Raw genomic sequence first — 27,705 nt, forward strand, 5'->3', positions numbered from 1 at the left:
AAAGTTTGGTAACTTATTATTTTTCAATAAGTATTACTGGAAATCAATCAGAAGTTGGTGGGCTGGAGCTAACTATAAGTAATTAGAATTTCTCAACGACTACTGTTATTATTTTTTTCTAGAACGGATATCACAGCTAGTTGTTAGTTTGGAGCAAATCAGATTTTGCCAGCTCAGCAAATCTTCGTCGGTCAAATCAATTTTTTAGTGTCAATCAATGCGTTCAGTTGATGTTCTCCAAATTTAGAGACACGTAGCCAATCACGTGGATTTGGTAGGGGTCGTAGATAAGACGAGTTGGCTGCATAATGTCACGGGAACCCTTTTCATTAACGCCAACTAGGGCAAACTGATGCGTTTGGTCTTTGGGTTGAGCTATAATGACACTACAAACCAGAATGTTCTCATGATCGGCCGATTCTGAACATAGTTCTTGACTCGATCGGGGAAAAATAATCGGGGTCCTTGACTGGCCAGCCGGAGTTTTGTTCATATGGAATCCGAATTTGCAATATCTCTCCGGATCGCGAGAGGTCTCTTCACTGTAGTAGCAAAGCGTTTCAACAACAGTTGCTGGACTATTAAGCTCAATTTGTTTCTGCAGAAAGGTAATTTTTGCTGGGGTATGGTCGACAATGACAATTTTGCCGATACGAGCCTCAGAATTGGGACTAATGGAGATAAACCTGAGCGTTTTTTCTGTCATTTCATAATAAAGGGAACTGTATTGGCTGTCTAAAGATTCCAAATTATTCGGACCGAGTTCCAGATAGGAAAGACGTGTCAACCGTCGCGAAGATAGTTGTTGAATTCGCGCTTGAATTGCATCATTGTTGAGACTTTTCGTATCTACAGAAGTGCTTTTTTGGTCATCATCCATCTCAATTTGGCTGGTTGCTTTGCTTTTTTTCTTCCTCTTTTCTGCCTTAGAATTTTTACCTGCCACTCCATAGGCCGCTTCATTTTGTTCAACAGTTTCCACAACAGGCAAGGCTCCTGTTCGAACTTGTTCGCAAACTTTACAATCTGACGCCTCACACTCTTCGAAACACTTCTTCTTACATTTATGTTTGCAGTCGAGAGTTTTTGTGCACTCTAACTGGCATAGGAACTTATCACTAGCGTTACAGCACGTTCGTTTTGAAGACCTCTCACATTTTTTGCAGGTGTGGTGGATATGTGCATTGCATTTAATTTCACTCTCTGATTGATCCACTTTTCGTTTCAGAACTCGGTTGCATCTGTTACAATTGAAAGTGACTTCCTCTATTTCATAAGCTTTAACAACATCAGTTTGGTTCGGTAACCTGTATGGTTTCTGGTGTTTACCGTTTCTTGTTACAGGTAATGGTTGAGAGAATGATTTTCTCAGTTCAGTATAGTCGTTACACTGAACGTACCCGTGGTCCGTTTTCACATCAACCTTACAAAATAGGGAGTTAGTGTGGTCATGATCGGAGCCGCACATTTGTGAGCAAGCATGTCCGCATTTTTCCAATATTTTCCCACATTTTTCCTCGCATTTTGGAACATTATTCTCTGTAAGTACGTGACATTTGACATAATCATCATGGCTGCATTCGGAGTAGGTGAACAAAACGGGTCTAGTGCACTGGATATCCTTGACTGTCCGGCTGCATGGCCTTTTCACGATGCCAGTACAGTCGGGACATGTGTCCCTAACCATGACCCCACACAAGACGTCGTCATGATTGTGAGCCGGACCACAATTCTCGGGGCAGGCGTGACCACATTTCAACATGTCTGGACAGTCAGCTATGCAGAATAGATCTGACCCTTTTTCGTAGCATTTTTTTGTGAGTGTAGTTCCACAGTGATGCAGAACTGTTTTGATAACTTGGCATTTCTGGTCAAAATGGGAATGCTGACTCATACATTGTTCTTTGCAGGGATCTCCACAAGGGTACAGTTTCTCATTACAGGTATTATGACATTCTTTGGTGATAGCATCTTCATAGCAATATCCATATGATTCATGACGACCACAACTCAAATTGAATTGGACTCTGGCGAAACATTGGACTTGGAAGATATTTTCATGGCACTTCTTGGATCCATGTTGACCACATTTTGGACACGTATGATCAACTTTGATCACGCAGATGATGTCTAGTGGATCTTGATGACATAGTTTGACCCCTGTATGACCACAAGCAATGTGTGTGAATTGAATCAGTTCACAACATTTGTAAAGATAATTCTTCTCAAAGCATTTTCTTTCAACTGAATGCAAATTTTTGTCACAGAATACTTTCACAAGTTGAGGACAGTGGTTGTGTGTGTGCTCGTCCCCACATTGTCTGTCACAAGAATGCACCCCATCCCTGTCTTCATCATGTTCTACATCATCACGCTGTTCTTGGTTCGGCTCTGTTTGATGGTATTTGTAAGCACAAGGTGCATTGCATTTGACATGATGCGGCTCTTGGTAACACTTCTTTGTTCCTTGATGGATTCCACAAATATGAATGAACTCATTTTGAGCCTGGCATTTCACATCTCTTGCATTCATATAACACTTCTTTTGACCAACATGTCCACAAGCATGCACATGGTCAACCATTGTGGTGCACTTCAATTCTTGAGCATTTTGATAGCAAAATTTCTTGCCTGTGTGGATGCCACATGCATGTGTGAAGTCAACTTGTTCACTGCATCGACTATGATTGAAGCGGCAATTGCGACAGAGCTCCGGACAAGTATGCATTCCACAGCTCATCATTCTGCCACAAACTTCATTGCAAAATTTAGATAAGGCAAAGTTTTCGCCAACAGACACGCCTTTGGTAATATCAGGGTGCTTCGGACAACTTAGGATCAAAGATTTGCCAAAATGTCCATCTTCTTTCAACGCGTTCAGAAACGGCGTCCAGACTTCTGCGCTTCTTTTGCGACGTTCCAAGGTAGCTGCATTACCCAGAAAGATGACTCCAGATCGCGCCCTGCTCTGGGCAACACAGCGTCTATTTAGAACTCCAATGAATCCAGATGTTGAATGTCTGTTGTTCCTCACAAGGGACACGATGACGATGTCGTTTTCATCACCTTGGAACATATCGATAGTTTGCACATCAATCGGTCTACCTAATGCCATTCTAGTATTTTTTCTCATCAATTTCCTCAGCTCCCCTGTTTGGCCTTGGTACCCTGACAGTACTGTAATTTTCTCAGGAAGATATCCGATGCCGTCCACGAGATACGACACGAGTTCAACCACGGCTTCTGCTTCCGCATAGTTGTAATAGCTTCTGCCTCCAGTTTCTAAGTTATCATGATCCCAAAAGAAGCAATTATGAGCCAATCCAGTAACAGCCGGGTTCATTTTGACGCGTTCATGGTCTTCCAGTTGAGGATAGATATCTCTCAGGTATTTGGAAATGTCTGGCCTCATACGATTCTGAGTAGCCAAGGTTGCGAACTGAGCGTTGTTGTTGATGAGCCTTTCCATCATGCTAACGTCAAAGTTACACTTCTCAACCAAATCGAAGCAAGTTACGCTTGGTCGCAGCTGTTTGTGATCTCCAATCAGTACCAAATGCTCCACGTGGTTGCCTAGTAACGGTATCAAATGAGCCTCACTGATTTCTGCAGCTTCCTCCACAATTATTACTTGAGGTTTGACAGCATTCAATAGATCCACTCGCACTGCAGCTCCTGTCACCGTCATTGCCACCACTTTGCACTTTCCAACTGCTTCCAGTTCTCTCTGCAATTTCATTCTATTTCGCTCCTCAACTTTCTCATGCAACTGGTCTACTAACAAATTCATTTCATTGCGGACAAATTCACGTTGCTTCCAGACTAAGTACTGAACCAGGTGCAGCCTGGCTAATTCAGACATTTCCCACAAATTTTAAGCGCTCGTATTTTTTTTGTATCTACTTTCCGCGCTAACATTTCAGTGACAAGGTCAAAGTTGCGGAAGCACTCCGGACTCTGGCTTCCGTAAGGGTCAATCATTGGTCCAGTCAAATCGCTTTCGCGGATGACAAAGTTACCTTGCACTTCATTGCCCAGGCCAGAAGCTTCAAAAATCTCCTCGAATAGCTTTTCAGATTCAAATGTAGCTTCCTGATCATCATAATTTGAGAAACTTGTTCGGTCGTGAGTTGCGGTTTTCATTCTCTTTCCGGCGCTTGTTTGGCCACAACTAAGCATAAATGCATCCGTAAATTTGTCAGAAGGCAACCAATCTTCGAGTGCTTCCATCAATTTGTTCATGAGAAAATCAATAGCAGGATAGCACTTTCTTGTTCCGAGATGTTCAAAAATAGCCTGGCCAATTGCTTCAATCGAGTCATAAGTTTTCAGGTGCTCCGGCCAATCATCTTCTTTTATTGTTGCTTCAATCATACTCGCCAGTTGAAACGAATCAAAGAACTTCAACATAGTGTCAATTTCTAGCGGATCGTTCAAAACACTTCTAAAATTTGGAAAAGCGTCTTTAACTTTCACACTCAAACGCTTAATTTCGTTTTTCAGTTTGAATTCCGCCAATTCAGGTCGTTTCACATGGTTCTTGAGCGCATATTGGTTCATCTTTTCGTTTTTCGATTGATTTCCAAATCTTAGAAAATTTCCAGGCGTTTTGAGCGACTCGCTTGACAGTATTGATTCGGAAAATTCATCTAATGCGTGGTTCTTGTATGTCATTACTAAAACTGGAGATGCCAGGCTAGGATCAAGATCGAGCAAAATTTTAGTCAGATGCACTCCGATGTAAGTTTTTCCAGTTCCTGGTGGTCCTTGAACTACTGCGATTCTGCTTGATAACATGTGTTTCATCGCTTGATATTGACTGTTATCCAGTCTACAACCAGCACCGTACTCAATGTTATTAACTAGGTTGGTAACCGTGATATCTTCACTTCGGTCTTCAAACAGATGGTTTACGTTCAAGTTACCGTTGGCATAAATGGATGGCATCTCCGGCTTCTGTTCATCAACTTTCACTAACTCAAGAAAAAACCCGAAATTTGGCGAAACTTCCTTAATTGCTTTTAAAGCGGGACAATATGCAGCTGATAGAGTTTGAGCTTCAATCAGAATGATAGAGCCATCGTTTGAAATCAGTGACTGCAAAGCACTGGCAAATGTCGTGCCTGCCGCCTCAATACTTTTCACAACAACTGCCACCTGACCACTTTCACTTTCATTACCACGACGCTCGATAGAACCCCAAACAACATCCTGAGGAGAAATACCACCAATCAAGGCAACAAGCATTCCTGGTTGAAAACACCTGAAAGGAGCAAATGGGTGTTTAAAGGGGTTAAAGAGTTTTCCTTTCGAAACAAGTAAAATACAAAATATGAAAGGCTAAATATACTTGAAACAAAAAAAAAATAAAAACATACAAGCCTTCATCAATATCATTTTAACCTTGAAACCAAACCGTCAAATTAATTAAATTAACGATTTTGCTCTTTTGTTTCCAAAAATGAAAATAGCTTTTGCATGAACATTCCTTGGCAAAATCAAAACTCTTACATGATTTTCGCCAAATAAGCTGAAGTGAAACTGAATTACATTTTTGGAGACAACCACTAATAATAGGTTATTCAAGAAACTGAATTGAGTAAAAGAAAACTTTTTTGTCAGCAAATTATTTTTTTATTGTTTCAGCACTTCGCCGGTGAACTGACACGTATGTTTTTTAAAAGCAACTTATATACAAAGCACATGGTGTAGAATTGCCTCATCAATCTGGTCAAACACTCCCCCTCTTCCATTGAACCCTTTTGCAAATGAGGTCGGAGCTATTCTTGAAACAATTTACAACGGGTGATATTTGGAGCAGTGGAAAATTAAAATTTGCACTCGCACTGTGTCGGGTTATGGGTTTTCGCGAGCGGAATAAAAAGCGTTTTTTAACTAGGTAGAAAAATTAATTTCTCAAAATGAGAGAATAACAAAAATGATATTTTACAGTACAATTTTGAGATTTACAGGACAGATCTGATTATTGGATCAAGAAGGTGATTTGATTTTGGGGGATGAAAAAACGCTCAAAAATCAGCTGTATATATACCCCTTATCAGTGCGAAAAAGTCAAGATACAAAACTAATCTTAGCACCATGATTTACAGTGGGGGTCGCAATGGTATTTCGTGGAGATGTTGGCTGAATAACAAAAGCCGACTGAAATTTTGTCTCAATGCGTTCGCTCCTGTTGTGCATGACTGGGTTTTGGAGCAGTTTGATACAACTCTGGTTGTCCTGTACAATTGCTTTTGGATGTTTCTGTTGGATGCCGAAATCCTCAAGCAGTTGTATGAGATAAATGCCTCTTGAACTGAAGCTGCCATGCCGTAATATTCTGCTTCTGATGAAGAAGGAGCAACTGTGTCCTGCTTCTTGACACCCCAGCTGAGTGCAGCGCCACGTCCGTTGAGCTTGAAGTAATAGCCCTTCGTTGATTTTCTGTCGTTCACATCACCAGACCAGTCTGCAACACATTCCCCCACTAAATGATAACTAGCTTCTTTTGTGTAAGAAAGATTTAGATCTTTTGAACAATGAGGATATCACAGAAGTCGTTTTCCACATATCCAGTGTTGATTGGTAAGAGCATTCGTGTGTTCGGACACAATGTTGAATGTGAGCATGATATCTGGCCTCCTCTGTTGGTCAGATACAGAAGTGATCCAACCAAGTTTCCGTAGATTCCTTGTCCACATCTTCGTCTCCGTTCTGTGCTGTCTGAAGTTTCATATTCAAATTGGCTGGAGTTCTTGAGGGTTTGGATTGATCTATATGAAACCGTTCTAGCATTATTTCTATGTACCGTTCTTGATCGAGTGTGACCTTGCCCTCTTCTCGTCTGATTCTTAGACCCAAAAACCATTGTGGTCTCTCTCTGTATTCCATGTGAAAAGTTGCCTTGATCGCCTCTTTGACACTGGAGATCACTTTCTTGCTTCTTGCTGCTACTATTATGTCATCAACCCAGACCAAGATGAATGTGTGACCCTCTGTCTCTGCTCTCGCGAACAGGCAATGATCGCTCTTTTTTCTGCTGAACACTTGTCTCAGCAGGAAGTTTGCCAGTTCCTTATACCAGCTGTTAGCTGCCTTTTTCAAACAAAAAAAAAGGATTTATTCAGTCGACATATCAACTTCCCTACATCTGTTTCTTGTTTTACAAACTCCTGTGGCTGTTCCAGATACAATTCTTCCTCTATTGGTGAGTGCAGGAAAGCCGCCTTGACATCAAGCTGGTGCATCAAATGACCCTGCTTCTCTGATAGTTGAAGTAAAATCCTGAATGTCTCTGACTAACAGGTAGGCGCAAAAGTCTGAATTTAGTCCAGTTCTTCCACTTGTTTGATGCCCTTTGCCACATAGCGTGCTTTGTATTTGTCGACTTGACCACCGGATTACATTTTTAGGTTGCAGACCCATTTGCCCGGTATGACGTCCCTGTCTGTGCGTGGTCTCACTGGGTTCCAAGTCTTGTTGTCTTGGAGTGCCTTGACCTCATCCTTCATTGCCCAGTGCCACTGGTCCAGGTTGTCACCTTGCTTGGCTTTGTAGACCTTGTCACCCTCAGACACAACAGGATAGGTCCTGACTTCTTCAGAAAATTGCGGAACATTCCTTACTCGTTTACCCCGTCTGGTCTCTGACCTGTGCGCTTGCTCCTGTGCCTCCTCAAAGTAGCTAACTGTCTCTGACTGTGAGAAGTCCTCTGTGTCACTGTCTTCCAGTGACTCCGAGTCTCTGAGATTCCCTCTTGTTGCAGTAGATTCTTCATTTAGTGCCGCTTCCTCAACATCGGAGTCATCTTGTCTCAGTGTCGATTTTTGAGTGTTCACGCTCTATGCGTCATGCCACTCCTCTTTTATTGCAGTAGATTTGCCCTGTTTCCCTTTGTTGCCATCAAATTGATGGCCGTCATCTGTGGGCCAGATACCCAATTGCGGTGACCCCTCATCTAGTAGGTCGCGCATCTCTGTGTTGTCAGGGATTGAGCCCAATTCGGACTCCTTGATAATAGAATCTCGAACTGCCACCACCTTACGTGTATTGGGTACGTACACCAGGTATCTGTTGCCTCCTTCAGCGTAACCCGCAAACTTTCCTTCCAGTGCCTTGGGTTCAATTTTGCTGACGTCTCTGTCCCTGTTCCTGATGAAGACTGTGCAACAAAGATTAGATAATTTACTAATTGAAAGCTTAGTTTCTACTCTGAAAGGTACCATCACGTCTGTAAACAACCTCTCCAGCTTCTGTTCTGCTTGGGTCTCTGCCAATCGTGGTGCTGGAGTCTTTGTGATCTTGACAAATGCGCAAACATTGCATACATCATCGAGTTCCCCCATTGTCTCTGGCGCATTCCTGACCACATCTGCTTGATTCAAATGACCCAATGGTTTTTGCCATTTCCTCGCACTATCAAGTGTAACGCTGATGGAACTTATCTTGGATTCTAGATTGCTGCAGGGTAAGTAAGTCAAATATTCTTGTGTTAGTTTTACCCAAGTTCCCTTCTGAAGTTTTATGCAGCTATTTTTTTCTCGAAAATGAAGCAATGTCCCCACTCCTTGCATTTTGAGACTGATAGGAGGATTGAAGAATAGTCAGGCACACACAAAACGTTTTTGAGTTTGCATTGGAATACTTCTTTGTCTGAGGGTATGCTGATCTTCGCACAGCCTCTGTACACCACTCTGGAAGCCTCTTCGTTTGAATTTCTGACCACTGATTGAATGTGCATGAAGTCCAGGAAAGCGTCGATGTTCGTCACTATGAGATCTGTACAACAACTGTACACTAGCATGCCTGTTGTCTTTCACTAGGTAGGAGCTGCCCAGTATACTTCGTCTGGTGTAGCTAATGTTGGACCCCTTGCCACTGACTCCGGTTGGCCTCCATCTCTTTGTCTCTTGCATGCCCTGTCTAGGTGACCATTCTCACCACACTTGCTGCATTGTGCCGTCTCCTTCCTCCTGCAGTCCTCGGCAAAGTACCAGGGTTCCCCCATACAAAGCAGTTTCCTTTCTTGGGTGGGTGCCTTCTTGAAGTCACGCTTCACTGCCAGTGCCACTGAACCATTTTGTCCCTTGTGTCTGTGCTGTTCTCTCATAGAAGCTCTGCAGCCTTTTCTTCAAGTCCGTGAAGTTCGTTGCCGGCTCGAAGCTTTCCTTTATAAAAAACTTTAATACCTCATTGGCAGACCATTGAGAGCCAAGGCGTTGAAGAGGGTTTCTGAGACTGCTTACCCTGCTTCTTGTAGCCGTGTGAAAATTTCCTCTCCTCTGATGAAGAAACTATCCAAATCCTGAGAATCCTCGAGCAAGCAGTGCAAGCGAGGTCGCCACTATCGGTGTCTCCGCACTCTGAAATCTCTCTTGCAAAAGCTTCCAAGCTTTGCTCTATTTCCGATGCCATCATCTCCCACACAGTCATGTCTCATCAGCATGAGATGAGGATTGTTGGATCAGTGGCAAATGGCAGCACACATTGTTCCGTTTCTCCTTGATTTCTCTAACTCCCTTCTCATATGCATTCTTCAGCACTTTGTGGTTCTTCTTCTCATCATTGCTCGCCCCATTGGATAGTGGTACGGGCTCATTGGGTTGCTCCTCTGTCCCAAGTAGCGATTTGTAGAGTCCCTTCGTCTGCATCATTGCGACAAACTTCGTGCTCCAGATTGGAAAGTCCTGTGCTTTTCCTGTGTAGTTCAGCAGTTTCACTGTCTGTTGATCCATCGTAGCTTGATTAGGCAAAACAGTTGTGAAAAAAAAGCATTAAGCAGAAAAGGATTATGACTGTCGACAACAAATTAGTTTTGTTTTTGAAATCATTTTTTGACTTAGACAATTGATGGGACGAAAAATTGTTCGGTTATGGGTTTTTGCAAGCGCAATAAAAACATTTTTAACCACTTAGAAAATTCAATTTCTCAAAATGAGAGAATAACAAAATTGATATTTTACAGTAGAATTTAGAGATTTACAGGAGAATTCTGATTTTTAGATCATAACGGTGATTTGGTTTTGGAGAATGAAAAAAGGCTCAAAAATCAGCTGTCTAATATACCCATTATCAGTGCAAAAAAGTCAAGATACAAAAGTAATCTTAGCGCTAAGATTTACAGTGGGGGTCGCAATGATTACCCAATATAGTTCGCTTCTGCAAATTGCCTAGAAATCAATCGCAGGGGGTACCATAGATGGTATGCATTTACACCTTTCTAAGAGTTCGTTCACATTTCCGGTGGTATCATAATCATTCAATACATGCTGGGAAGCTTTTACATCAAATAATCTCACTCTAATAATAGTTATTTAGATTCACCAATTTGAACCGAATATTGATTCTAAGCACCATTTCTTGACGATTCATTTATATAACTTTGTGACTAAAATCAATTTGCTCCTGTCTTGGTTATCTGGTAAGTTAAACTTTCTTTAATAATTCTCACTAAGTTCAGGACTATAGTTTGATCGATATTCTAACACACAGCATAGTGGTCACAACCTCGAATTTCAACAACGTGATATTTAGCCGAATATGAAGCGAAAAGAAGTTGTTGCTCTGCGAGCTTCGTGTGTTGGCCTCCATATCTGTGCTATCGTTGGATTAGATCAGACGAATAAAGAGGCATGAGCTAGAGCAACGGTCCATCATAGCGATCAAAATTAATTATAATTGCAAGTGAAAAGTACATAATTTCAGACTAGCGCCCCTACAAAAAATAGGACGGACAATTTGGTCTATTTCGCCCATCGTCTTCCACAAAATGTACCTTTAAACATGTAAAATTGGCTAAATATGTGACACACGGCCACGAAAGAATTGTTTGGAAATCGCTTCACTTTTTGCCACCAAATTCCTACTCTATTTTGTGGAGTTCGGTAAAAAAATTTTAGCTCAGGTTCCGCACTTTAAAATAACGACATTCCAAAGTTTGCGGCATCCAATTTTTGTAACTTCTGCTCTCCTATCAAAGTCAGGGAAAACTTTACACCGCCCAGTTCGTTTCAGCGGTTTCAAATCTGTCAGAATACTGTGTTTTTGCAGTTAAATTTTGTGAACTGTATTATCCGCTTTTTTGTGGGTTACCGTTGCATTACGTGTTGCTCTATCATTCTTGATAACTAATTGCTCAGCGTTGCTGTAAAACAAACTTGTTTCTCTTAGAATAGCAAAATATTTCAATTGGAAACGATCAAATTATTGTTGAGTCTTTGTTAATAACTCAATTTATTAACCAAATTTAGGAATTCCCGTTCCTACAAACTGTAGCCCTATAACTTGGCTATAAATATGCAAAGTTTCAACCTGCTACAGTTAGCAGTTGTAAAACAGTTTGTCTTACCAAATGGAAATCTGATAATAATAATATTTTTCTAACTTCAAAGTTAACAAGTCTCTCTATTGGTTTCAATAACGCCAAAGTTGAACTAGGGTAGGCATCGTTAAGGCCAGTAAAAGCAACTGACCATGTGCTTTGCACAAAGTTTCTTTTCTTCAGGAACTTTGTTCACAGAAAGAAAGTTTTGAGAATAACAAAGTTAATTCTCTTTTCACAAGTCAAAGTAAAGTTAAAACTGTACGATCAATAATATGATCTACATAAACAAGACACAATAACAAGTAAATTACTGCTCAAGAAAGTGTGCTTCAATACGCACTGTATGTCAGTTTAATATAACCAAAATTGCGGATTTCTTCTAAGTTTTCGTAGTTTTTCAAGCTCCTTTTATGCTACTAGTCACGTGGGTTTACATGTCAAATTCAACTGTTGATTGGTTGTAGATAATAATGTCGACAGAATGTGAACACTTTTTTGCATAATGTCACTTTTTCTGTGTAAAATTGATCTCATGGGAAGTTTGATAACCATGTAGAAATTTTCATTGAATATTCTGTATCAGCAACAGGTTGAGTCGCAATCCAATCGCAAAGAATCTGACGCAATACTGTTAAGCCGTAGTATTGTTTTGCTGGTGGTTGAGGTAGTTCAAGTTTGAGTTTCACTTCATGTACGACGATTGTGTACTAATAATAGTTGCTAAATATAAATGTTGAACTAAGTGAACAAATTCGAGTGGCTTCGATAGAATATAACCTTAAATTTGCTTGTCATTCTATTCTAGCTTTAAAGCTTGAAATGGCCTTGAAGCGCTACTCAATTTGATTATTGATTTCAAAGCCGGCCCTGTTTTCCATCGCGAAAACATCTTTTCCAGGTAGTACTGGGGTGAGCTTCACTACTGGTCTCTTGTACACTCTCCGTCGTTCGTTTGAACTTTTGCTGATCGAATTACACCGTCGGACTCACCAATGGTCTCCGTAACTCGACCTAGATTGATTGTAACATCCACGCTTATCGCTGTCTTCTATCAACCAAACGAGATCGCCTTCTTTAAGGGTTTCGTTCGTCATAGATTGCACTTTTTGCCGGTTATTCAGAGTTGGCAGATATTCTTCACGAAATCTGTCCCATATGAGATTTGCAAACGCTTGAGTTTGTCGAATGAGCTTTCGATGGTCAACAAATTCTTCTGCGCACGGTAGGTAGGGTAAGCAAACATTCTTGTTGCCACGTAAGAAGTGATTGGGGGTCAATGCTTCTAAGTCATTAACATCTGAACTGACTGGAGCTATCGGTCTTGCGTTCAAAGTCTGCTCAACAATACACATCGTTGTTGAAATAACGTCCTCGGTTACTGATCTGTTCCCCAACACTGAATACATTGCTTTCTTGCGACTTCTCACCAACCGCTCCCATACTCCTCCAAAGTGAGGTGCTGCGGGTGGATTGAACTTCCATCTGACTCCTTGTTGAATTAGACGTTCTTCGATCCCTTCTTTTTTCCATGCTGCAACGTACTCTGCAAACTCTCTTTCAGCTCCAACGAAGTCCCTGTTGTCCCGTTGTCACTGACCATTGTACTTGGTTTGCCTCTTTGGGCAATATATCTCATTATTGCATTGAGACGGCTATCTGTGTCTAACTTGGGTACAACTTCTATATGCACCGCTCTCATAGTTAGACATGTGAAAAGACAACACCATCCTTTTCATTTCTTCGCCCAACTTTCACAATGAAAGGGCCAAAGTAGTCAGCTCAAACATTTTTAAAAGCTGTTGAAGCATCTAACCGCTCTTCGGGTAGATCTGCCATTACTGGTGCTATCGTTTGCGCTCTGCCCTTTCTGCAGGCAACGCACTTGTTGTTGATTGATCCTAAGGCGTTCCGTATGCCTGAGATCCACATCTTCTGCTGAACAATGTTTCTTACATGCTCAGTGCCCTCCTGTTGATTGTCCTTGCGCTCATTTCGCAAGAATAATTCAACCGCATGATGTTTCCAATGTAGCAAAATTGGATGTTTTGCATTGAAATCCAATTGACTTTTGCATATTCTGCCTTTGGCTCGAATAAGTCCTTCTTCATCTAGGAAAGGTGAGAATCGTAGGATTTTACTGCCTTTTGGAATTTCCTTTTCAGCTTTGAGAGATTTCAATTCTTCACCAAACTGTTCTTGCTGTACTAGTTTGAAGATTGTTGCTTTTGCTTTTTCTCTTTCTTCAATGATGACTACGAGTGTTGATGGTTTGTGTTTGTTTAATGCTCGCTGTAAGTATGCCGCTGTATTCGTTAGTCTGATAAAATAACTGACTCGTTACCACTGAATAACAGCTTTCTTTTCGTCAGCCTGTATCATGAAGACTGATGAGGGTATTTTCTCTTCATCTGATGCAAAAATTAGGTTAACTTGCTCTGGCCACTCGCTTTCTGGTCGTTTCAACCAGACCGGCCCAATGAGCCACTCGCTTCTCTTGAGTTCCTCAATGTTGATTGCTCTGGTCCAATATCCGCTGGGTTGTTGATACCGCTCAAATGTTTCCACTGCGAAACATCGGTTGTATCTAGTATCTCCGCCACTCGATTGGCCACAAACAATTGTTGTTTACGATGAGAACTGTGTATCTACTGCAATACTCTAGTTGAGTTTGACCAAAAACTGCAACTATTTATCTTCATTTCATGTTCCTTGACTATCTGTTCCTTCAACCTCACTGCCATGACTGCCGCTTGTAATTCCAGTCGGGATATTGAAAGATGCCTCATTGGTGCCACTCTGCATTTTCCAATAACAAATGCTAAGTCAACTGAGTATTCTTTTGGTTGTGGACGTAGATAGGCCACTTCGCACATCGTGTCTTCAGATGCGTCAGCAAAAACATGAAGTTCGGCTTTATTCCTCTCTCTGTTGAAGTATCTTCTATCGATGCTTGTTTCAGCTACAATTGGAAGTTGTTCTTTCCAATTCAGAAATTCTGCTTCGTCACCCGGCTCCACTTCGTTGTCCCAATGTTGCCCATTTTTAGTCCAGATGCCTGTAAGAAGTCGTCTCATGTGAACACTGAACGGAGCAAACAATCCGATTGGGTCGAATACTCAAGATACCAATGACAAAATCTTCCTCTGGGTTATAGTTGTTTCAACTTCGTTGTTTAAACCTCTGCATACTTGAAAACTGTCATCAGTAACAGTCCATTGTAGTCCTAGCAATGAGGAACCCTCCGTATTAGGTTCCACATCAATTTGCTTCGTGTTGCTGATTGACTTCAAGTCTTCTGGAATTGCTTCGGTAACTGCGTCATTGTTGCTTATCCACTTCTTCGGTTCAAATCCATGTTGTGAGAGAAGAGTTTGTAGTTGACTGAAGACTTCAACTGCTTCTTCAGGGATTTCTACTGATTTGATGAAATCGTCCATGTAGAAGTTGTTTTGTATTGCCTTTGCTGCAATTCGATAATCTTCTTCGTTGTCCAGTCCCACTCGCTTGAGAGCATAGTTTGCACAAGTTGGAGAACTTTTAGCTCCAAACACGTGACGCTGATATTCGTATATCTGAACAGGTTCGTTAGTTCTCGGACGCCATAAGAACCTCAAGCAACTTCTATCCTGTTCGGGAATTTGAACTTGTAGAAACATCGATTCGATGTCAGCTGTTAGGGCCATTGGTCCTTCACGGAATCTGAATATTGTTCCAATCAACCCGTGTAGCAGATCAGGTCCTGCTAGCAGCTTATCATTTAGGTATACTTCTTTGTACTTTGAGGCAGCATTGCAAACACGTCTATCTTTGCCAGGCTTGTTTGAGTGCAACACTGGATGGTGTGGCAAATACCATTTTTTCCCGAAGGTGCCTTTCACTTCGGAGTCGTCCCATATCTTGACGAATCCGTTTTCTACATCTGTATCTATCGACTGTTGATACAAACTCTTCATGTTTGGGTCCCTTTGGAATCTTCGCTACAGTGAGTAAAGCTGACCCAAGGCTGAGCTGTAGTTGTTTGGTAGGTTTGACTCTGGTTCACTCCACAGCATTCCCACTTCGTACCGCTCGCCTGTAAACTTCGTCGTACTCTCTAGCATCTTTTGTGCCTGCAGTTCCTTCTTTGACTGACTGACGACAGTGATTTTGGAAGTATAAGTTTCTATGTCCCACCAGGTTTGGATATTCTCAGCCACTTTCACATCCTCAGTGAAGGCGAAATGACAAACATTTTGTCTTCTTTTGCCCGTCATGGGTCCAATGATTACCCATACTAGCTCTTTTAGAACGGCGAAAGGTCCCCTTCGCGTTCCTATCTTATAGTCCAATGGGCGTTGTAGCTCATAAGCATCTTGACCCAGGATGATGCCAACTTCCATCAAGTTGAAGCTTTTGTTGGGTAGAACACACAAGTGATTGAAGCTTTGCTTCAGCTTATTGTAGTTGTTGTTTGTGTTTCCCAAGGAGATTAACGGGTGTGCAAATGCTTCAATTGAATGCACTTTTGAATGTAGTCCCTTTATTTTGAGAGGAATCTTTTCTGTCTTCAGATCCTTCGTTCCGTGTACGCCTGCTATGTTGAGCGTCACATCGGTGCCTTGGGCTCGTAACTTCTCTTGCACACTCTGATCGATGAATGAAATCGTTGATCCACTATCGAGAAAGGCATATGTGTTCAGCCTGTTGCCACCGCTCTGTATTGCGACAGGAACTATCTGAAGAAAGCTAGTAACTTTGTTACTCTGGCTGATTGTTGCTGCGCTTACGTTGAACGCGTGATTGCCCTCGTTCATTTGGTTTTCTGAGTGTAGCAATCGGTTGTGCTTCTTCAGGCATCCATTGATACCGCACGCGATGACTTTACAATCTTTGATTGCATGTCCTTTGCCTAGACATCCGTAACATAAGCGTTGCTTTCTCACTGCTGCGTACCGATCATTCACACTCATGTTCCTAAATAGTGGACAATTCCATATTTTTTGAGTGCCATCAGCTAACGGACAGTGATCACTTTGCGTTTGCTTCGTTTCTTTCACGTTAGAACTTGCACTGAAGTTCGATGTTTTCGAGAACCGTTTGTCTCTATTTGTGCCTCTTCGGTCTTCTTCTCTGCGCTCTCCCTTGAAAGCTGAAAACCCTTCGTGCACGAATGCTATCCTAGATAGCCACTTTTCAAACATAATTAGATCAGGCCAATCTTCATCTTTATCATCAACATAGAACCACCACTTCTCTTTGAGAACTTGAGGTAGTTTATCTACTGCCATATACAGTGTCGAGCTTGATTGCAGATCACCAATCTGCTTGTACTCTTTGAGCAGATTCACAAAGTTCGAAACAAAAACTGAGAAACTGATCAGACCGGTTGAGTCGTGAGGTTTCACCTGACTTGCTTTGCGAAGACTCTCCAGTTGTGCATCAATGATCACATGAGGCCTTCCAAATTTCCTCTCCAGAATACTCCATGCAGCACCATAGAACTGTCCAGAATAGCCCATTCCAGAGATTGCTGACCTTGCCTTGCCTGCCAGTACAGTATTCAGATGGCTCATCTTCTCTGAGTCTGGTATTGGTCGTTGATCCACTGTAGCAATGAACATACTAGACCACTCCGGCCTTTCGAGAGCGTTTCCGTCAAAACTTTAGCTTCAGCTTTGGTAGGTTACTAGTACCTGAATAGCCAGTGGTGTATCGTAGTAGACCAGCTATGGGGGAGACGTCCCGATCGTAAACACTTGAGGATCGGTTTCGTGATCTGAGATATCGTGAGAAGTGACTAGACCTGTTCACTTCAGGGGTTATTTCAAAGCAAGCTGTTGATCGCTCTGGTGTTAAAAGGTTGTCGATCTTGCTGACCCAGTCCGAGACATCTCTCTTCTTTGGAGTCCAGTTGAAGGGTGATTTGTCCCGAGCATCAGTTGATTGGGAAAGAGCATCATCGTTCTCTAATGCTGTTCTCTTCACCTTGCGCTCTATCTGACGCTCTTCCTCCAGCAGTTGATGCTCGGTTTCCAGTTCCTTCATTTGCATTTCCAGCTCTAGCTTCCTCCGCTCAAACCGTGCCTGTTCCAGTCGCATCTTGGTTTCGACCTCGATATCGAAATACTTCATCCTTTCCTCTCGCTTTTGCTTTGCTGAAGATGTCTCCGCAAAATTCTCTGTCTCTTGGCCACTTGATGTTGCTCCATTTTGCACTGTTTGAGCAACTGAGTTGGCCGTTGGGTAGTTGTTATTGCTCTCGCTGTCGTCACTGTTTGAGTTGTGTTGCTTTGCTCTGCATTCATTGCTGGTTGCGTGCCTTTGCTGATATACGCAAGCCAATGATAGTCCAAATTTGCTTGGCGCATTCCTGCTTCTTTCAGGTGTTCTTCAACAAAAATGGCCCAATAGGGCACAAGCTTGTTTCGACGCTGCAGTTGCTTGTGTAGTTCTTACTCTAGAAGGTGAACAGTCTGTTGGTAGAGGACCTTTAGTTTGTTGGGTCGATCTGAATCTTCAATTATTTTGTAGCCAATCCATGTTTTAGTGTTAACTTCTTCCACTAAATCTCGGAACTTCTTGTCGTAGCTTTGAGCTGTTGATTGAAACTCCTCTCTGCGGGTTATGCTTGGATTGCCTGGTTGCTGTTTGCTTTTGCTTTGCTTATTCCTGTAAAGCGAGGTCAACTCTTGAACGTGTTTTGTGATTTGTACTCGCACCTTTCGCTCTGTCTAACTGGCGTTGCGCTGTTTATTCGTCTGATTTTCTTTGGGGGTGTCTTCGGCTCTCTCTCCATCAGATTGAACAGCAGTTTGCCTTCCACTGTCCGGGTCGGCGGACCAACTGTAACGACTGCTCTCCTATAAAAGTCAAGGAAAACTTTACACCGCCCAGTTCGTTGCAGCGGTTTCAAATCTGTCCGAATATTGTGTATTTGCAGTTATCTTTTGTGAACTGTATTATCCACTTTTTTGTGGGTTACCGTTGCATTACGTGTTGCTCTATCACTCTTGAAAACTAATTGTTGAGCTTTGCTGTATAACAAACTTTTTTTACCAGAAAAGAAAAATAATTTAAATGGAAACAATCAAATTTTTGCTAAGTATTTGTTAATAACTCAATTTATAAACCAAATTTAGGAATTCCCGTTCCCACAAATTGTAGCCATATCATTTGGCTATAGCTATGCAGAGTTTCAATCTGCTACAGTTAGCAGTTGTATAACAGTACGTCTTACCAGTTGCAAATCTGATAATAATAATAATATTTTTCTAACTTCAAAAATAGCAAGTCTCTCTATTGGTTCAAACAACACCAAAGTTGAACTAGGGTAGGCTTTGTTTAAACCAGTAAGAGCAACTGACTATGTGCTTTGCACAAAGTTTCTCTTACTTAGGAACTTTGTTCCTCAGAAGGAAAGTTTTGAGAATATCAAAGTTTGATCTCTTTTCAAAAGCCAAAGTAGAGTTAAAACTGTACAATCACTAATATGATCTACAAAAACAAGTCACCATAACAAGTATTTACCGCTCAAGAAAGTGTGCTTCAATAAGAACTGTATGGCAGTTTAATATAACCAAAATTGCAAATTCCTTCCAATTTTTGGTAGTTTTTCAAGCTCCTTTTATGCTGCTAGTCACGTGGGTTTACATGTCAAATTCAACTGTTGATTGGTTGTAGATAAAAATATCGACAGAATAAGAACACTTTTTTGCATAACGTCATTTTTTCAGTGTAAAATTGATGTCATGGGAAGCTTGTTAACCATGTAGAAATTTTTGTTGAATATTCTGTATCAGCAACAGGTTGAGTCGCAATCCAATCGCAAAGAATCTGATGCAATACTGTTAAGCCGTAGTATTGTTTTGCTGGTGGTTGAGGTAGTTCGTGTTTGAGTTTCACTTCATGTATGACGATTGTGTACTAATAATAGTTGCTAAATATAAATGTTGAACTAAGTGAACAAATCCGTGTGGCTTCGATAGAATGTAGCATTAAATTTCGCTTGTCATGCTATTCTAACTTTAGTGCTTGAAATGGCCTTGAAGCGCTATTCAATTTGGTTATTGAGTTATTAAGCTCAGCCGCCACAATTTTCACACACTACGTACACTAGAGTCCAAGCAAATCAATTATGGTAGATTAAGTAGCTACTAATCCGACTTGAAAACAGCAAACTGAACCGACGCGTTGAAAACAGCAAACTGAACCGACAATTCCGAAATCTTCAAACTATGATTTATTTTTTTAAAAGAACATCCACATGCACATAACATAAACCAGGTTTTTCTATATTCCAGAACACTCGTTTTTGACGAACAAAATGAGGAAATTAGTGGCAAAACCAAATTGTTACGACATTCCACAAAAAGAGCCAGTTTGTAGAATTTGTGTTAATATAGTTTCAATTGGTAGGGGCACTAGTCTGTAATGCTGGTTTTTCGGACACCATAAGGTTTGTCACACTATAAAATTTTAGCACGACCAAGTGCTGTGAGACAGATGATCTTCATTTAGGCTCAAAATTATATCTAATTTTTAATTTTTGTTTTGTTTTAAAGTTCCTGATCTTCGCAGGTGCTTTCAAAATTCACCACTGACCATAACTTACGTTTGGGCGCAATTTATTCAACTGCATGTAAAGTTTACATAAGGAAATCTTTCAGCGGAAAGGCAGTCGGTGAATTTTAATGAAGAAAACTCCCTTTATCTATATTTTTCAATTTTTCTTCTTTAAGTTTTTTTCACGAGTTTACCACAAAATCGGCAACTTATTTTTTTAATATGCTTTAGAGACACTACATTTTTTCACTGATGCGCATTAATGCGTGAAATGAGATAAGTTTTTCTTTACTCGATAGTGAAACATCATCAATGGTGGATGGACGATTGTAAAGCAAAAACGTAAATTGTATTGAACAAGATTTTTTGTGTTTTCCGGCACATGTTGGAGAGAAAAGTTTCTAGAATCAAGTTACAAACCTCAGAAAAAAACAATTATGGCTTGATGAGAGCATGGGCTTATTAGAAACATGAAAGTTTTAAAGAAAAACATGTATAAAAACTGCATATTTTTTATTGAGAAAATCCAGAATATCAACTTATGAAAACCGTTTCTCAATTCCTCAAATTTTTCATATTGGAAGGAAAATAAGTGATATATAGATATTCCTCAGTTTTTTCCTCAATTGTTCTTGTTACTGAAACATTTTGTTGAGTTTATAGATTACCAATTAGACGCTGTCCACGTGTTTCCCCTGGATATGCTGTACCAACAATTTGCGTAGAATTACGATTTCGAAATAGTTTTAATATAATTTTTTTTATCAAAAAATAACACTCAACTCATATACTATTTTGTATATCGGTTTCCACAAAAACCACATCGATTCATGTTTCTCAAACTGAAGAGAACAAGAACCGGCCAACGAAATTACTTAATTAACTTTTTTTGTTAGATAATTTTTTCTTTCATTTTTAAACTTTTTTAATTTAATTATTTATTCATTTATTATTTAATTATTTGTTTGTTTCACTATTTATTTTTCTGTTTAATTGTTTTTACTTTTTTATTTTTCTCATATGTAATTAGTTTTTTACTTAATTATTTATTCATATAATTATCTATCTATTTATTTGTTAATTTAATTATTAAGATATTTTTTTAATTTTTTTTAATTTATTTTTTTGTTTAATTAATTCTTTACTTATTTATTATTTTCTTATAAAAATAGTTATTTACTTATTTACTTGATTTTTTAATTATCTATTTATTTGTTTATTTATTTATTTATTTTTTTATTTTTTTTTATTTATTTAATTATTTATTTATTTATTTATTTATTTATTTATTTACTTACTTATTTATTTATTTATTTATTTACTTATTTATTTGTTTATTTCTTTATTTATTTATTTTATTCATTTTTTAATTAATTGTTTATTTATTTACTTACTTATTTAATTTTTTGTTTAAATAATTATTATTTTCTTATTTATTTATCTCCTTACTTTTTTATATAATTATTTATTATTTTTTAAATCTATTTTTTTTTATTTATATGCTTATTTATTTTTATTTAATTATTTATGCAATTGTTATTTTTTTATTGATTATTTATTTAGTTATTTATGTATCTGTTTTTTATTTGTTTATTTAAATATTGTTTTTGTTTATGTGATCAATTATTTATTTATTCATTTATTTAATTATTTGTTTACCTATCTATCTTTCTTTTATTCTTTTATTGTCTTTCTCGATTTCTCCGTCTATCGCTCTCTTTGATCACCCGTTTTTTATATCCGACGAGGCTCCATAGAGACTTAATATAATCTTAACTATTTGGTAAACATAACTTTTTCACTATAGGCAGCTAGTGAAAATATTAAAAGGAAAAAGGAAAGACACATTTTTTTCTTGCATAAAATATATCATTTTGGCTCGTACGACTGCTTTTTGATCTGTTTGAATAGTTTTAATTTTTTTCTGCTTTGCAAAAACTTAAAATCTAACAGTTAGAGTTTATAGCAAATTAACCTTTTCCACGCTAAAAAATTCAGATCTAAGCAAAAAAGATAAATTTTTCTTCCGCCCTGATTGGTCCATGCAACTAATTCTTGAATTCTAATCAACATGTGTGCACTTCTGAACAATTTTTCAATTCAACAGCAAATTATTTGTTATATCGTTTTTTATACGATTTTCTGGTATTCTAACTTTATTCAAAGAAAGTTAAGCTACTTTGCTTTTTTATCGCCATTCAAAGACATAAGATCACTCATCCATGTCATCTATTGATAACGGATTTCATCTTGCTTTTAAAATGAAAAAAAAAGAGAAAAGTAAACCACAAAAAAAGATCGCACTGTGCCGACAAAAATTCAAAGTCACATTGTTGTAGCCACATCAAAGTCACATCAAAGCTGCATTGTTGTAGCCACTAATTTAGCTAAAGAGTTCAGTATCTGCAAATGAGCACATTTTACTTCCAATAGCTTCTTCGATGTCCTAGGTCGTCGCTCTTGCCATCGTGTCAATAATTTTTTTCAGGAACTATTCAGTTTATAAGGAAAAATTTTACGGCAACATTCCATGACGCTTAGAAAATTACAAATCCTATAACATGAACAAAAAAACTTCATATTCATCCTCTCCTGCTCGCTTTATTTTGATAGCCAATAAAAATAGTATTAGAAATAAGAAACAATCACAAACATTCCAATTCAATAGTCTTAAATATCAGGTAAAGTCAACCAAAAATTTAAGCTGACAATAAAATTGCTTCATTTCCAACAAAAGAAGTTTGGTACTCGAAACAACAGTGAATGAAAAGACACATATTTATCTATAGTTCTACTCTGCTGCTCCTTAAGTAGCCAATGTGGAGTAGCTGGTAAAACAACGTGCACGACAGGTTAAAATTGCAGCCGTGTTGCAGCAGAAAATAGATAAATCAGCTTGCACTTAATCAAGTCATTAATTTGATATAAATGAATCTTCAAGAAATGGTGCTGTGAATCAACACTCGGTTCAAACTGATAATTTTAAATAGTTATTAATTGATGTGAAATTTTCACAGCATGTGTTGATTAATTAAGATACTATCGGAAGTGCAAATAATTTCTTAGAAAAATGCAAATACATTTTATAGATGGTATCCCTGGCGACTTGTTTCTAGGAATATTGCAAAGCAAAACAATTTGGGCAACCCTTGCGACCCCCATATAAATCTTGGTGCTAAGATTAGTTTTCTTTTCTTGATTTCTCAGTAATAATTAGTCTGTATATATATATATATATATATATATATATATATATATATATATATATATATATATATATACATATATATATATATATATATATATATATGACTTAATGGATCGATTCTGTTCCCCCACCGTGTTTTTATGACCCCCAGTTACAAATTATATGTTGTTATATAGCACGGGACTTAGTAAGAAAATAGCACGTGCGCCTGGGGATCATAAAAGATTTATGCTCACTCAGCTGGGGGGGGGGGGGGCAAAAACAGAATAGATCACTCATTAACTCGGATCACTTATTCAAAACATTTATTCAGAATCTTTTTTTGGACACGGGTATAAAGTATTTTCCACGACAGATGTCATGACTGCGGTAAACGATATAAGAAAATCAACTGATTGTTGTGCAGCAGCTCAATTTAAGCCAGTCGTTGTAGAGTATGACAATTTTAAAGATTTTTTGGTTATTTCAAAATATTTGTCCTCATTTTTTGTCCCCAATTATTGCAATATAATATAATGAGAATGGCTCATCAAAGAACATATCAAACCAAAGCCGTTATCCCACAGCTTTCACTTTTTGTTAGTAGTCGAAAAAGTTATAAATTAGAAGCTGAATTCAGCTTCCAGTTTTAGATCTTTTTCAAGGAATACCAACAAACAATTTCTCTATCGAAAGTGAACGTGACTTATAAAAGTTTCACTGATTCTTTGCCCTTTTTTTGACTACCACCACTTGACCTCTTTTCGATTAAAAAGCTCTGCATAAATGTCATATTGAGTAGTAGCAATAATTGCTCATTTTTTAGTAAAATTGTTTATTATGAAACAAGTAAAACAAAGGAAAAAAATGGCAGCTATAGCAACAGAGAGATAAGAAAAAAAAAGAAACTAAAAATTAACTTTTTTGCACACAAGATTTTTGAGGATGCAATAACTCGATATAACTATACGGTTTGCATAACTAATCAAAAAACAAGTAGTATTTCCTGCTTTCAAAAGTTGCAAGATAGCTTTATTGAAGGAAATTATGTCGAATGTTTACTTTCCACTAACAATTGGAAATTTTGCCGAAGAACAGTAATTCAATTCAAAGTGTTTTTCGTGAGCAGCATTCTAATTAAGTTGATAAAAATGTGAATAATACTTTTTTGATGGTTTAAAAAACTGAACAATTTTAAGATAAAAATTTTTGTGATTCGCATTTGATTTCTGAATAATGTGAGTTATGAATTATGCCTCCTCAAAAAAAAAATCAGTAAAACTAAATAAATTCCAAAAATTGTATAGACTGAAAAAAATGTTGCAAAGCATTTTTAATCATGAATATATAATTATATACGCATTATTTTATATAAATTATTTGGCATTGTATGCATATATATATATATATATATATATATATATATATATACATATATATATATATATATATATAATTATATATAATATAAATATATATATACATATATATATATATACATATATATATATATATATAATTATATATAATATAAATATATATATATATATATATATATATATATATATATATATATATATATATGGGTATAATGTCAAGTAATGCATACAATATATTGCGTTTAGCTTTTTGGATAGTAATGGCTTGTATTTTTGGATAGTAACCGTTTGCTGTCTAAAATATAATTTGATACGTTGTCGATTTTCTACACAAGATGCGCTCATTTGTCCAACAGAAATCGCACGTTCTCATTTTGATTACAGTGAATATGTATCAACGGCACTTCTCGGCCTCTCAAAAGCATTTGACTCAATCAAACATTGTTTGAGTCAAATGCTTTTGTACAACAATTAGTGTATTGTACAACAATTAAGATCTTTAGGTTCGTAGAAAAATTGGTGAGCAAAAAAAGTTAAAATCGGTAAATTGGAGCAAAATATAAGCACTTTTTCAACGGAGAGGCTTCAAAAAATTTTCATCAACACGGAGTCAGATTGGATTGAGTTACGTCAGGGTGTTCCGCAGAGAACAACTCTTGGCCCTCTGCTCTTCAATAAATACAGAAACGATCATCGCTGCCATATTAACGAACACTGTTACTTGTTTCGATATGCTGATGATACCTTAGTTTTTTCAAGAGGCAAAAACCTATTAAAAACAAACGAAAAGCTTGAAAAATTGCTCATTTTTTGAGCTCAATTCTTTGACCAAAATAGCTTAAATCTAAACTTTAAAAGACAGGTTATATAATTGCCTGCTTTTGATCCATAAAAAGAATTGCAAAATCACCAATATCAATAAAAAACAGCTAAATTGGGCTCTTAAGGCATGTGTGAGTTGAAGAAAGTCAACATTTAAATTTAAACAAGAATACCAGATTGTGCGAATCGAGCATCTCTTGAAACATTGTATCTATTGAAAATCGTCACAAAGAGACTCCCGGCGTTTCAAAATCTGAATGTGCCATCATTGAAATACCGTCACAACAAACGCTCAAGAAAGATTCATTTTGAATTCAATTGTCAAATTAAATACCTAAAAAATGTTTTTTTTTTCGCCAGTGCAACGAATTCCTGGAATGACTGCATATGAAATGATTTTAACAAAAACGAGAAGCTACAGCATGTTAAAAAGAAAATATTTGCACATTTCATGAGGAGATGCCACTGTTCTCATAATATTCGGTATGAAGACCTGTTATGGAGAGACTCTAAGATTTCGTGATCTAAATTTTGTCCAGAAATCCAAGTTGTTTCTTTTTCTTTTAGTTATTTCTATCATTATTATCTATGCACTCCCATTGCCACGGTATAATATACCTGACATGGGAATTCAAGTGTTTTTTAAATACCTGATGTCTCTAATTGACGTAGAACCACCGCGGACATCAAAGACCACGCAAAAAGTTTTTGCATCCAGGTGTTGTTCCGGATGCAAGCTTATTAGCCTGCCTTTAGATGCCACGTTGGTGCCTTTTTCGCACTCACGACCTTGTATGACGTCACGGATTCCTTTCATAAGAGGGAAGAAACAATCGTATCTCAATAGAGAGAAGTATGTTTGCACATATTCCTCCAATGAAGTGTAAGATCCGTGGGTTCGCACGGGGCGTAACATAGACAGAAGTTCTCCCTCTTGGTCTATGAAAAGATTCATCTCGCGAGAAGATGGTGCCAGGCTCAATTCGACGTTATTTTCATCGCAGTGTTCTGCTCTGTAGAAGAAGTCATATAACTGATCCAATTTCAGGTTTGAATCAATCAAATTATCGCATGACTCTGAGGTACTGGGCACCAGACGCTTAGAAAGTTGGAGAAAACTCAAAATTCTTTCTGCTGAAAGGGTTGACGTGAAACAATTCTGAGAACTTAAAAAGAGAAAGAGTAAACTGCTGGGCTCGTAGAAACTTTGATCAACAAGAAAAACTATTAAATCTTTTGTTAATCTGTCTTCCGAAATACTGTCATATAAATCGATCAATGCAATAATGGTTTCAATGGACTCTGCAACCTTCACTACTTGCTCTTTGTGCAGGAGAAAAGCGCTTATGATGGCTTTCGCTGGCTCACTCATCGCCACATGATCACTAACCAAATTTTGCTCCGTCAGCGTCCTTTGTATTTCTCCAATGCACTTTAAAGTGTCGCTTGCTATTGCATTTAAAGTATGCGAAGTTAGCCCCGTGATTTGATTGAAGCTGAATTTTTTCAAATATGCTTTGGTTATAGGAGGATTAAACTCGGTTTCTCGAAATCTTTTCCCACCCCCAGGCCGCTCAATCTCCACAACTAACTCATCGTTTATCGTAATTTGATTCCCGAAATTGAATAAATTCTTCATGTCGAGCTTGAAGTTTTGGTTTTTAAAAAGTTCCTTTGACAGTTTTGAAGTATCGACATGTACAAAGCAGAAAGGCCTTCTGACGGGTGTACTTGTGACAACTCCTTCACATAGGTACTTTTTGAGCTTGTTTGGTTTGTCAACTTGTGCTTCATTTCGAATAGAGCAAAAGATCTTATTTTCATGTCTCACTCGGCGTTCTATAAAACTAACCAATTCAACAGATGATTTTTCGCCCTTGTGTTTGAGTTGAATGCAGCACAGAAGTTCATCCCCTTTCAAAATGGCTTCTCGAGAGAGTCCAACGAACCGTCTTTCCCGGTGTTTTTGCGTCTGGAAAGCTAACACTGGCTTTTGCCGAATTTTGTCATAAAATTCTACTAATTTCTTCAGCCGCGATTCTAATTTGTTGAAGCACAATTTAATAAGACCACTGTCCAATGACGACTTCAGAACTAACCCGGGGATTTGTTGAAAGACCTCAACTTGGCATTCATCATCGTCTGAGCAGTCCTCGTCTGATTTTCCGGAGTTTTGCGACAGCAACTCAAAAACATTAGAATTTGGATGCCCAACATTTTTCCATCCGTCTGCCATTGAAAGAACAGTGGCTGGAAATAGCACTAAATTAAGCAACCATGATAGATCTGTCGGGTATGCATTGGCAAGTTTATAGATATCGAATTTATCAAATTCATATTTACCTCTTATGCTTAACTTTACCATATCGCTCGGATCTCCTTTACATAATACATATCAAAGCAATATTCTCAACTCTTTTATATGGTTGAAATTGCGCAAAAAAGAAGGACAC

General features: G+C 38.3%; 1 protein-coding gene across 1 annotated transcript; it reads right to left on the bottom strand.

Annotated features, from left to right (window-relative positions):
* Positions 1–43: 43 nt before the first annotated feature.
* LOC142343050 (uncharacterized) lies at positions 44–27,488 on the bottom strand. Its single transcript, XM_075394737.1, is given in 3 exon segments — positions 44–3,864; positions 3,867–5,263; positions 25,903–27,488. Coding segments are annotated over 3 exon segments (6,624 nt in total). The 3' UTR covers positions 44–223.
* Positions 27,489–27,705: the final 217 nt, after the last annotated feature.

Source organism: Convolutriloba macropyga, chromosome 7 (genome assembly GCF_964194025.1).
Source record: "Convolutriloba macropyga chromosome 7, txConMacr16.3, whole genome shotgun sequence".
NCBI classification, from domain to species: Eukaryota; Metazoa; Xenacoelomorpha; order Acoela; family Convolutidae; genus Convolutriloba; species Convolutriloba macropyga.